The sequence below is a fragment of the Salvia miltiorrhiza genome, chromosome 3, assembly GCF_028751815.1.
Source record: "Salvia miltiorrhiza cultivar Shanhuang (shh) chromosome 3, IMPLAD_Smil_shh, whole genome shotgun sequence".
NCBI lineage: Eukaryota > Viridiplantae > Streptophyta > Magnoliopsida > Lamiales > Lamiaceae > Salvia > Salvia miltiorrhiza.
In genome coordinates, this window is record NC_080389.1 from 6,434,068 (window position 1) to 6,447,220 (window position 13,153).

The window sequence follows — 13,153 nt, forward strand, 5'->3', positions numbered from 1 at the left end:
TGCAGATTTTTATTTTTCTATTTATTTATTTATTATGGGTATTGGACTGTTGTTATCAGCTTGCATATAAGAATCTCCAAACCAAATGCACCATTCTTGCGTTTAAAGTTCGTATAGATTCCTAAAAGCTATTAGCTTTTTTTTTTTTTTTTTTCCCTAGCTTGAAACATATTTTTGTGGCTAATCATGGGATGCCTCAATTTACCAATTCGCAGAAGCATAAAAGTTTTGCAGGTAGTGAAACTGGAAGGCAAAGTCATAGAATTCAAATCAGCAATTGCTGCGAAGGAAATTGCTCGTAAACTTTGAAGGGTGCAACCATCAAGAAAATCTAGCAAGTTTTTGATGCAAAGGGTTTCGAATATTTTGGGGTAGAGAAAGAGAAAATAAATTCAATGAGTAAAGAGAAAGTTTGATAGACTAGATGAAAAGATAATCGTGGGATAACTCAAGAGAAAATAGAGGAGAAAGAGAGAAATGTGTGAGAGAATAAAAAGTTACCACTAAACTGACCTATTATATTATAAAAGTGAATAATTTATTAATTTTGCAACCTCAATAAATAACTTGTATTTTTTTTTAAATAACAATTAAATAACTAAATTTAAAAATCAAATCACGATGAATTCGAATTATAAACATAGAAATTAACTACGCTAGTATTAAGCAAACACACACAATAAATTTGCATTTTAGTACTCAATAATTTAAATCAATATGGTTGACCGTTGACCGAGTTATCAATATTAAAAAAAATTATAAATATTGGACCGAGTATTTCTTTTATTTGGCATTGAAAAGTACTCCCTCCGTCCACAATTTAATGCCCTGTTTGGCTTTAAAACACTGTCCACAAATTAATGCCCTGTTTTGATTTTTGTACCATTTTACTCTCCTACTTTTTCTATATTTACTACCTTTTGCCACTAATGGACTCACCTCCAAACACATTTTTCACTTTTATATTCTATATTTACTACACTTTATCACTTTATCACTTTAGTCAACTACCCTTATATTTCACCACAACACCTTTTTCAGCTTTCTTAGTCTCCGTGCCCACACCCAAATAGGGCATTAAATTGTGGACGGAGGGAGTACATTTTTCTTTTTCTTTTATCTTTTGTTATTTTATAATTGGAACCCTTCTTTTTCGTCACATGTTTACCTTCTTTGTTCAGATCTAATCTCGCATTCGCCGCCCAACACTCTCCCTCTCTTCACATTAAATCTCACCGCCGATTAAAGATGTTGAGCAGAAGAGCAGCCGTTTCTGCAGTTGATCTCATTCATGGAAGAGGATTTCTCAATCGATGGTCGCATAAATCGGGTATTCGCTCTCCTCTGTTCTCTCTCTACTCTTCCAAGGCTTTTCAACCTACGCTGCCCAGAATCGATTTCAATTGTGTTAAAGAACTAAACGATGCTGTTGAATTGTTTCAAAAAATGAAGAGCATACGGTGGGTGCCTTCTGTTCGCATGTACAACAATCTAATGAGTGTTACTGCAAAGATTGAGCAATACTCTTTTGCCCTTGTTGTGTTCGATGAAATGCTTAGAATGGGTGTCCCAGTTAATGCTTACACAATGAACATTGCTGTTAACTGTTGTTGTCTCTTGAAAGATATAAACACTGGTTTTTCTATAATGGGATTCTTTTTCAAGATTGGTTACGAACCAGATGTTGCGACTATCGCCACTCTCATTAACGGGTTTTTCTTAGTTGATAAGGAGGCCGAAGCTGTGAGATTGTTTGAAAAGGTTCTAGATTTAAAACTTTGCGAGCCTAATGCTGTTATAATTCTGCGCGTCATAGATGGGCTGTGCAAAGCTGGACAAGTCAGTGCAGCCCATGATTGGCTTCATCGATTAGAAAGTAGTGGATGGAGTCCCAGCATTATGGCTTATAATGCTTTAATTGACGGATTCTGCAAGAGTGGAATGGTTGATGATGCTTTAAAAGTCCTATACAAGATGGTTGGGAAGGGTATTTCACCCAATGTTTTCACATATAGTTCCATTATTAATACATACTGTAAAGAAGGAAGGATGGAAGAGGCTGGTAATATGGTGGAAACTATGACGCAAAGGAATGTTTATCCCAATGTTGTCACTTGTTCTTCTCTAATTGAGGGGTTTTGTTTGAAGGGTGAAATCGAGAGAGCAAAACAACTACTTGATATCATGGTAGAGAGGGGCCTTAAACCTGATATTATTAGCTATAACAGCTTGATAAATGGATATTGCAAGAAGGGCAGCGTGGATGAAGCTTGGCTTCTTTTCCTTGAAATTCCCGATAAAGGTTTGGAGCATAATACATGTACTTATAATATCATGATACATGGATTATTTAGGAAAGATAGATTTGTTGAGGGCTGGAAACTTTTCGAGGATATGGAAGCTCAACACGTACATCCCAACTTGCATACTTATACTATATTATTGGATGGGCTCTGTAGGAATGGGGAGATTGAGGAAGCTCTTCTATTTCTGCGCATGATTGAAGTGAAAGGATTTACTCCTAATATAGTCACATATGGTGCACTAATTGATGGATTCTGCAAAAATGGAAAACGTGACGTTGCAAGAGATCTTTTGAGAGAACTTTCTTCTAAAGATTTGCAACCTGACGTTTGGATATATAATATGCTCATTGATTCACTTTGTAAAGAAGGATCGATTGAGGAGGCAGAATGTTTGCTTGTAGAGATGGAGAATTGTGGCTGTGAACCTGATCGTGTGACATACAACATTGTCATCCGGAGTTTGCTAGAGCAAAATGATTTTCACAAGGCAACATCATTCATTGAAGAAATGCGCAAAAAGGGATTCTCAGCAGATTCTGCAACTTCTTCGGTGCCGATTGAACAAACTGGAGATGATTTCTTTATCAAATTGATGAAGTACCTTGCGCCCAAGGATATTCTATCATAGTCTATTTCTTCATGATATACGAGGTTAGTAATATCGACAACGAAATATTGTTGCAATTATAATATTATTTTGTGTTTCCTTGTGTTTTTTACCATTCTTTTTGCTTAATGGTATGAGTAACATTGTTCACCTTTTTATTAATTTTGTGTACTTAAGAGACTGTAAACATCTTTTGGGGTGCAGTTTTGGCCTGTGCTAAAACTTGCATTGAAACTGCTGGTTTTTATTCCTAACTTGGAGATCTGTACTAGAATGTGGTTACGATATGTCACGCTGTGTCTGTTCTCAAAAGTACACATCGTTGTCTGATGCATTTCCACTGCAGGGCGAGGATGCCTGCAGCCTAAGTCTCGGTGCTGCAAAACTGAGTTTGATTCTTTATATGCTTGAAATGGCTTGTGTTAGTTGGTGAGATCCATGAGGCAGTTGCGTTGTTCAGCCGTGATGAACGAGCCGTGCAGGAACTGGAAGAGTCGACCTGCTTTTGATCTTCTTTAATGGCTTGTGCAGTTTTAGGTTAGATGGAATATATGAGGTGAAATACTGGAACGAGATCCTCAGAACAAGTTCTTCAGCTGGCTGCGATTGTAATTATCGGTAAGGAAAGCAAGCTGCGCTTGCAGTTCGTCTTTGTGGTTTTCGATTTGTTGAGGGAATTGTGTTTAGGAGTTGAAGGAGGTTGTAGATACCAGTTTGTTGCTATTTGTTCTGTTGCTAGATCTTCATAAGCAGTAGCTCTACTTATAACTTTGTTTTTGTTTATTTATTTTAAGTATGTTTTTGGTGTAGCTTTTTCAAGACTGTAACTGCAGGATGTTTTGTGAGGCAATTTTGATTTGCAGAATAAGTAGTTTTCTGTTCAATCTGCGGTTAGATGAGTAATATGTTTGGTGAATTTTCTTTTCATCTTCTTCTTTGCCTTTTTTTTTTTTGTTTATTCATTAAATAAGGAAGAGGAGTATAGTTTTCTTGACCGTGTCGGAGTAAAAAAGTTATAAGTTCGAGTTCAACTCAAACCTTATGAAGCTCGAATTGAATCGAGCACTCGAGCTTTACTTACTACCTAACCGTCAAAATTGCATTTTTGGTTTGGCAATTGTGCTAAAATTGTTACAAATTCGATATATTGGATTTGAATAACATATTAATAATTTATTGAGCTCAAACCGTCAAAAACCATATCAACTAACTAAATATGTGTATTTTATCATAAATTAATTGGACAATCTATGTTGTATAAGGTTGTTTTCTAGGGTTGATAAATTAAAGTCACCCATGTTTTATTACTTTGACGAATTCTATTTTTCAATTTTTCGAGGTGTAGGATTAATGGTCGAGATTCCCATATACATCGTTTATTTTTTAATTTTTAATTATTTTTTTTACTTGGGAGAGTTTGGGAGGGAGAGCAATATGGTTTGAACCTAGGAACTCATTGTTCAGACGCAGGAGGTCGCACCGCTTGGTGTCCCCTTTGGGGACAACACCGTTTATTCTTATAAAAGGAATAAACACTGTTAAGCTAGAATGCTGGTTATAAAAATAGATTCCATTTGATGGACTGTTCAATTTGATTTGACCTTTTCTTATTATCAATTTACACTATATTAAATATGGACATACATACCCTTTTATACTACTATAATTAGCTCTACTAAATAACCACACTTATTAAACTGTGATTTTATATAAAAAAGAAAAAAAAAACCTAAAAAAACCCTTGAAAGCATAAGAAAAGCAGACTAAGGGCCGAGCCTCATCAAAACCTTTTTACGGAAAATCCAAAGGGAAAAACCGTAAAAAGGAAAAATAGTACTTGTCTACAAGACGAAAAAGAAAGAAGGAAATAGCGGAAGAGAAAGTTTCCGGAACTCCGGCCTAACCATCGTCCCCTGGCACGGGAATTAAGAAAATACTAGTATTTAGTGTGTTAAGTGTGGTATGTGAAAATGTGAATAAAGGGATTTTTTTTGCCAAAAAAGAAAATGACTCAAGATTCGTGGGACGGCCGAAAAAGAAAAGTGACTCAAGATTCGTGGGACGGAGGGAATATATATTTTTTAAAATATCATCAAATTTAATTCTTAAAGAATACTATTCAATATGCATCTAAAATTTAATTTCGTGACAAGATCGTTAATATGGAATAAAAATAATAAAAAAATAAATATAAAATGAATAAGTTGTGAAAATTTTAAAATTTAAAATTTTTCATTTTCTCTTCATTACTTTTTACAACTTTTTATTTATGTTTGTATATAAAATATTTATTTATTTCTAAAAATATATTTTTTATTTACATATATTTTGATCGTGTTTAATTTTATATTTATTTATTTATTTAAATATATCAATTAGTTTCAATTTTCATCGTGTATCGCACGCAGTGGCGGATTCGCGGGGGGAAGGGGGGGGGGGGCTGAAGCTCCCTCCCAATTTTTTTTAACATAGATATATATTTTATTTGACATAAGAAATATATAATTAGTAATAAATGTATATATGTATTTATATATATATGTATAATATATATATATGTATATAAATAAGAAATAGAAGAACAAATATAATACATTATTTATAGTATATCCAACTATCCATATGAATTATTTGACATTGTACATTGATTTGTTACATTTATGTTATTTTTATTCTTTTTTTTCTTATTTAATTTTTAATGTTGAATTTGAGTTCATTCTAAAGTTAAAAGTAAAATTACTAATTATTAACAATGAAAGTTAGTTTATTTGTTTAGAAAATGAAATATATTTTTTTAAAGAATGCATAAATGTATGTTTTTGTATGATTTCAATCTACTTGATGTTGAAGTAATTGAATTACAAACAATTATCTATTATATTAAGTGATTGTTAAAAAAATGCATGAAAATGAAGTGTACGGAATGTTCAAAAAAATTAATAAGTCAAGAATAAACTTGATACGATTATTATATTAATGATAGAGCTTTTCGAACATATTCAAACTCCAAAAATATAGAGACATAGATGAAAAAGGGCTATTTGAGCAGCTTACGTTCCATTTATAAAATAAAAGTTTTAATTCATTTCATTGATAGTTACATAAAATAGAGATGATACATATAACATATTTATAACTACATATATTATTTAGCTATCAATTATGTATTTCTTAAATCTAATGGGCTGATTGGTGATAAATTTAGGCTTTTTATGTGGATGACACTCATTTGGGCTGGAGTAGTAATTGGGTCGGGTCAGTAATTGTGATGTGCATATCTATCATCCTTCGTTGGGGTCTTTCAAAGAACGTGAATCTTCTTTATAATAGGATTAAACCTTAACCTATATGGTATGCTTAGAATTGTTCTATTTCAATAATTTACTATATATAATATTCATTATTTATTAATTAATTAACTATTACATTTCATATAAAGATTCATTAATCTTAATAAATATAATTAGTAATCTTCTTTATAATAGGATTAAACCTTAACCTACGTGGCATGCTTAGAATTGTTCCATTTTAATAATTTACTATATATAATCTTCATTATTTATTAATTAATTAACTATTACATTCCATATAAAGATTCATTAATCTTAATAAATATAATTAGTAATCTTCTTTATAATAGGATTAAACCTTAACCTACGTGGCATGCTTAGAATTGTTCCATTTTAATAATTTACTATATATAATCTTCATTATTTATTAATTAATTAACTATTACATTCCATATAAAGATTCATTAATCTTAATAAATATAATTAGTAATAAATGTATATATATATATATATATATATATATATATATATAGAGGTTCAAGAAAGAACCACAAATAAAAAAAAGGGAGAACCTATATATGATGGTGTTGAAAGTAGAGAGAAGATGAGAAGAATAGAGAATAGCGTAGAGAGCGTAAAGAGAATAAATCTGCAGGACCGTTTTATTATGAGGACTAAATGCCTCTATTTATAGGAGATACAAAGCTAGGGTTAGGGTTTAGGGTTAAGTCATTTAATAGGGAAATATTTATTTTATATATATTTACAACACTCCCCCTTAAATGACTAACCCTAAAAATATGTTGTCTCATTAAAACCTTGCTAGGAAAAATTCAATGGAACAAAAACCTAGTCTAAGGAAAAAGAGTACAGCTGCTCCCCCTGAAAATGATCATTGTATATCTTTGAGTCGATGCATGTCGATCTTGTGTACTAGCTTTCTGAAAGTTGATGTTGGTAATGCATTTCTAAATAAGTCCACCAATTTATCGCTTGATCGAACTTCATGTATCATTTGAGTTGTGTGCAATTTGACTTCAAAGAAAACTCCTCATTTGATGTTAGAGTCTAGATGTTCATGCCTTGTTAAAAACCTCTCCGTAAAAACCCTATGGGAAAAATTCGGTAGAGGAAAAAAAAATACAAGACGTATATTTACTCATATATTAAACTAGTTGTCTCGTTAAAAACCTTAACTAAGAAAACCTTGTAGGAAAAAACTTAGTAAGGAAAAGAGTACAACCATTTGGCCTTCAGGGCCATTGACCTTCAAAGTCTAATTTTCGAAACTATTTAAAAGATCATACTCCCCCTCAAGATAACAATCTTGAATGTGTTCAATATAGTTTTCGAAATTAAATAAATTATCAACATCATCCACCAATTTTGAATTTCGATTTCTTTCATAACATAGACCAATTGTAATTTGCTTTGAATATAACCAATAACATGGTTAATATCATTTAAAATTCTCATTCTTGGAGAAACATTAAATCTTGCTAGCAAGTCAATTTCGAATTGTATATCATGCATGATAAAAGTAGTGCTTCAATAGCACATAAGTAAGGAACTTCGGGTCCTAAATAATTTCGTTAAATTCTTTTGGTTTAGGTGAGTGTTTATCAACTTCAAGTGATAGAATAATCATTTGATAGCTAATATTATGTGATATTATTCAAAATCTTGTTTGGGTAGGTCGACTAATACATATAAAATATAGTCGATTGGTTTGAAATACTCCATCGGAAATATGCTTGATCTACAAGTCGAGATAATACTTAATTTTAATTAAGTTTTTCAAAACTCATCTTTAGATATGAGCTAACTTCCTCAAGTATTTTGAGTATTCATAAATATTCTTTCTTCGGAAAGAATTCACTTAGTTATTTACGGACTTTCACATATATATTTATATTTTAAAGACCTACATAATAATGCAGTCATAATGTCCATAAATTTGATATTTATATCAATGATTACTGCCATAAAATGTTATATAAATAATGAAACATAATGCCATCCATAACATGAGAATATATTTGGGAATCTCAATCCCTTGAGCTACTAACTTCGCTTAATTATTTTCATTTAGCGAGTTCGGCTCTGCCTCATTGCTTACTTCTATATTTTTAAGTGCTTTTGGCACACTAATATAATTTGTTTTGGATCCAAATAATCTTCAAATTGAACTAACAATTTGTTGAGGCAAAAAGTGTTGTCGACAACTATCATTTTTCTTTTATACGATTCTCACGCATTCCCAAAGTTCATGGCAACTTTAGTAAAACTAAATTTTCACTATTTCCCATAATATTTGGTCTAGTTATTTCGTAATCCCAATATTACGATAATTTAGTGCACGTGCAAAATGTATTGGGATTATCGTATTCAGGACGATCCTCTTCATGAGGTTTTTGGAATGATTTGATTTCTTTATTTGATTTTGCAATCCGTGGATATTTTATCTTGGGCACCAATAAGTCGTTTACGCTTCTGGCGTCAATAAGAATTGAATCAAATTCGTCCATCTAGGACTTCAATTTGTGGTGCAATATAACATGTATATGAAATTTCACTCATTTGGCAGTCAATAATAATTTATTGAACTTTTGGTTCATTAATGCTTGAATCTAACATAATTAATCCAACAAGAAATTTACGGCATTGTATAATTCATCATTCACATATATCTCCCCCTAATGCCGAAAAATATTTTAAGTTGGATAATCAAAGTATCAATATATGAATTGATCCTCAATTATTGGCTCTATATATGTATTTTTCACAAAGTATACATATCATCTTCGTAGAGCTATGGGTATACTTGAATGGTGATAAAATAATTTAGTAGATGGGAAATCCTCTTCAGGAGGTATTTAATCACGCACTAATTGTAATGTAGACAACTCAAATACTCAAGTCTTGAGTTATTTTAAAATCTTTTGGGTATATGAATTTGAAATTCATCACGACATGATTATTGAATTAAATAATGAATCATGTGTAATTATTCAATACTCATGGGGAGATCAATGAAGCTCTTCTGGAGCTCACACAAAAATATTATCAATTTTAAATTGTATAATCATATTCTCAATAATAGTTCAAATTGAGATGAATAATTGCTCTTCAAGAGCTTGTAATATTCATTATGAATATTAGTTGTGCTACTTCGGGAGCAACAATATAAATCGAATAGATAAAGCAATGTAATAATTAAATGAACACTAAAAAATAAGTAAATACCGAAATAAAGCTTAAAATAAAAATTCATTCTTAATATTTTAATATTCTTCCGGAATATTAACTTTATCTCATGTGTTCATCGGGAACGCATTATATTTCATATTTAATATGAAGAGATATTATTGTATTTTTACCAAGAACTTCAACAATTTATTTTTAATAATCTTCAAGATTATTAAAAATCATAAATTCATTCCACGATGATGAATTAATTAAATAAAGCAATCATTCAGGGATTGTATTAACAAATCAATTTAAATGTGTTCATTGGGAACACATTACATTTAAAATTAAGGGATATCATTGTGTTTCATTAACAACTTCGATTACTTATCTTTTAATAATCTCATGGATTATTAAGAATTATAAATTCATGTTTCTTCAGGAAACTATGAAAATATATTTATAGTTATAAAAACTATATATATTAACAAAATGTATAATCAATATAAAAACACAAATAGAATTCTTAGAACTTGATCTTCATAATCGAGGGCATAAAAATGATAACATCAATGAATATATATAATCATGCCCACATATTCCCAAGAATTATTAAATCACTGAACCATTTATAAAATTTTAGATTACAACAACTTAAATCTCCTAAGCTGTTATCTTATATACGAAACTTGTGTTTGTGTTTGTGTTTGCAGAAGATACGCTAATGAACATATACATATTTACAACATAAATTAAAAATAAAAGGAACACAAGTTTCAATATTTCTAATTATCTCTTTTCACCAAAATTTCAGAAGTAACATATCTTGATTTAAAATTGATCTACAACAACTCATGGAACATATGAATCAAGCCATGAATACTCACGTCATACTAGATATATTTTATCAAATACGAACAATTATTTAATATAATCAATTATAAATTACCTCGTCGGAAAGACACGATTCTTTCCTATGGCATACCTTCAATGTTTACTCAATTAGTTAGAGACTCGTGCTGATAACGTGTTGAAAGTAGAGAGAAGATGAGAAGAATAGAGAATAGCGTAGAGAGCGTAAAGAGAATAAATCTGCAGGACCGTTTTATTATGAGGACTAAATGCCTCTATTTATAGGAGATACAAAGCTAGGGTTAGGGTTTAGGGTTAAGTCATTTAATAGGGAAATATATATTTTATATATATTTACAACAGTGATGGTATTTTTCAACTCCTAAATCAAGGCTGTGCAGATTGATTCTGACAAATAGGTGGTGCCACTGCCACCAACATAACAGTTTCAACAAAGATTTGTCAACATATACTAATAGACTTTAGCCAATTATATTGCACGGAAATTACCCAGAAGTTTCTGTCCCTTTCTCGGTGTCGCGAGTTTAAAAGTTCTTTGATTCTATAATTTGTCAAAACTAACACTAATAGTAAGAGTTATTTTGAGTTGTTTAATTTTTCATAAGTTGATTCTGATTATTTTAATCGGAGGAGGGCGTGAATCACAGAATAAAATAGTGAGACTTCTAAGAGATAATTATCAAAATTGCCCAAAATTGCCATCATCTTTTTGTATCATATTAATTTAGAAATTTTAAATTTCAAATATATTGCTTGTATATACTGTTTTTTAGTTTGTATATAGATCTCTTGTCCCAACCTAAGGTTGAATTTAGATTTAGCATCCATTGATTTGAGGTGGATACAATGAAATTTGTAAGGTAATAAACAATTAAGATTTAGCAAATAAGAAAAAAGAAAATGCAATCAACCAAATAAACCAACTTCTTATAAGTAATGCTCAGGGAAAAATAAAATAAAAAAACCTCCTGTAAGTCAAACATAAGAGAGTGATTAACTGAGACACATGAAACTTAGCACCATCAAAACGTAGAAGTGGGGTGGGGGGGGGGTCCCAGAAAGGGGGGCGAATAAATACTGTATTAGATTGACATAAGTTCAAAAACCACATATAAATGCTGTATTAGACTGATATAAGTTCGAAAACTACATATAAAAAAACAAGAAGAGCAAAGATATAAACAAAGTATTTGCCATTTATGCAGCCAATTTGTATATCGTATTCTCTCTACGAAATAGAATGGCATGATACACCGAGGAAAATTAATCTAACAACTAATCCTCAAAGTATAGATTTGTCTTGCTCTACCTTTCACATCAGAAATCATGAAATATCTAGAGCAAAAATCATCTTTGGACACAGTATATTCACATAAGATGACTTTCTGTACAATTACCCATCCTATAATTTCAGTAAGACACAAGATATCCCAAATTATAGAAACAATGGATTGCACAGATAAATTTGATTACTTATCTTTTAATATCAAGGAATTTGCTCTTCTAGATAACTCAGAATTAAATCTTTCTTCCCTTCTTCAACTATCAAGAATCCATTACATCATATGAGTTCATCTGGCGCTACAACCTACTTCATGATTCCATGGATCAGTTTCTTAATTTTTGTTCCTTTTCAGTTTATCAGATAATTTTGTTAGGTTCTACATGTGGCGTTATTAAAAGTAAAAACTTCAATGAGGCATTTATACAGACATTTGGTGTGCACAAGAGTACTTTCAAGTAGTCATATTTGACGGATGATAACAGAGTGATCAATGAACATAATAACATTTAGCTCATCACTCTGCGAATCTTACACTGCACTCTTTTGACATGCAACATACTTCATTTAAAAATAAGCAATGGTTTTAGAGTTATGCTCAAATGAAAACCGTAGGAGTCGCTACACAATAATTTCATATCTTAATAAAAACCAACACAGACCATGTCCAAAAATTATATACTTCATGTCCTAAGTCATTTATATGGAGTACATAAAATATTCTGGAAATGAGGTTTAACATCAAAACTATTATGATTATCCCAAAAATCGTTTTTATATTCATGTTCAAGTTGAATTTTCTGTTAAGCATTTCATCAAACATTTGGCGTACACTGAACTGTGGTTTTCATCCATTTTCATGATGTTTGTATTCGAAGTATACTTTACACGATAATGCATATGTTAGTTTCTAGTTCATGCATGCTTGAAATCTATTTCAAGGTTCATATAATTCACATCTAGGGCAGTATACACATAAGAGAAACCAAACCGTAGGAGTCGATCCCTCACATAAACGACATCATATATATAAACTCATAAACATCTAGGGAAGAAGAAAATAAGAGTTAACAAGATACTTAGCTTCCACATCTATCAACTCTCGATCTCTCGCGACCTCTCACTCTGATTCCTACTGTCAAGATGCTGCTTCTCCTTCGCCTCTCCGTGGAGTCCTGACGGCGGCGGAAATGGTGGTGTGTGTGGAGAGAAAGAAGAAGAACACTTTGTGTGTGCCTGCCGAGAGTGATGAAAATAGGGTGGAGGTAAAACTGATATGGAGTGTGTGAGGGAGTATGAAGGTAATGATGAACCTGCCGAAATTTTGAATAAAAAGGCATAAATTTTGAAATGAAAGAAGGCATTGGTCGAAAGGAAAGGTGATTTGCTGCTGCTTTTGCAGGTGAGGATGGAAGGGTTTTGCGTGAACAAAAATGGTGGCAAAACAGCAATAAGACCCGTACTCTTAAATTTTGGCTTTTTTTTATTTTCTCTTTATTTTAATATATTTTTTAATTAAATAAAATTTAACACTATATTAATTAAAAATTAAAATTATATTAAAATAAAAATAAAAACCTACATTAATTCAAATTAAAATAACATT

The 13,153-nt window shown here is 31.2% G+C and overlaps 1 protein-coding gene across 1 annotated transcript; it reads left to right on the plus strand.

The window, feature by feature from the left end:
• The first annotated feature begins 1,151 nt into the window (after window positions 1–1,151).
• Window positions 1,152–3,797, plus strand: LOC131017236 (pentatricopeptide repeat-containing protein At1g62720-like). The gene is made up of 2 exons (XM_057945964.1): window positions 1,152–2,957; window positions 3,260–3,797. The coding sequence occupies exon 1, from the start codon at window positions 1,249–1,251 to the stop codon at window positions 2,932–2,934; it is 1,686 nt and encodes a 561-aa protein (XP_057801947.1). The 5' UTR covers window positions 1,152–1,248; the 3' UTR covers window positions 2,935–2,957; window positions 3,260–3,797.
• Window positions 3,798–13,153: the final 9,356 nt, after the last annotated feature.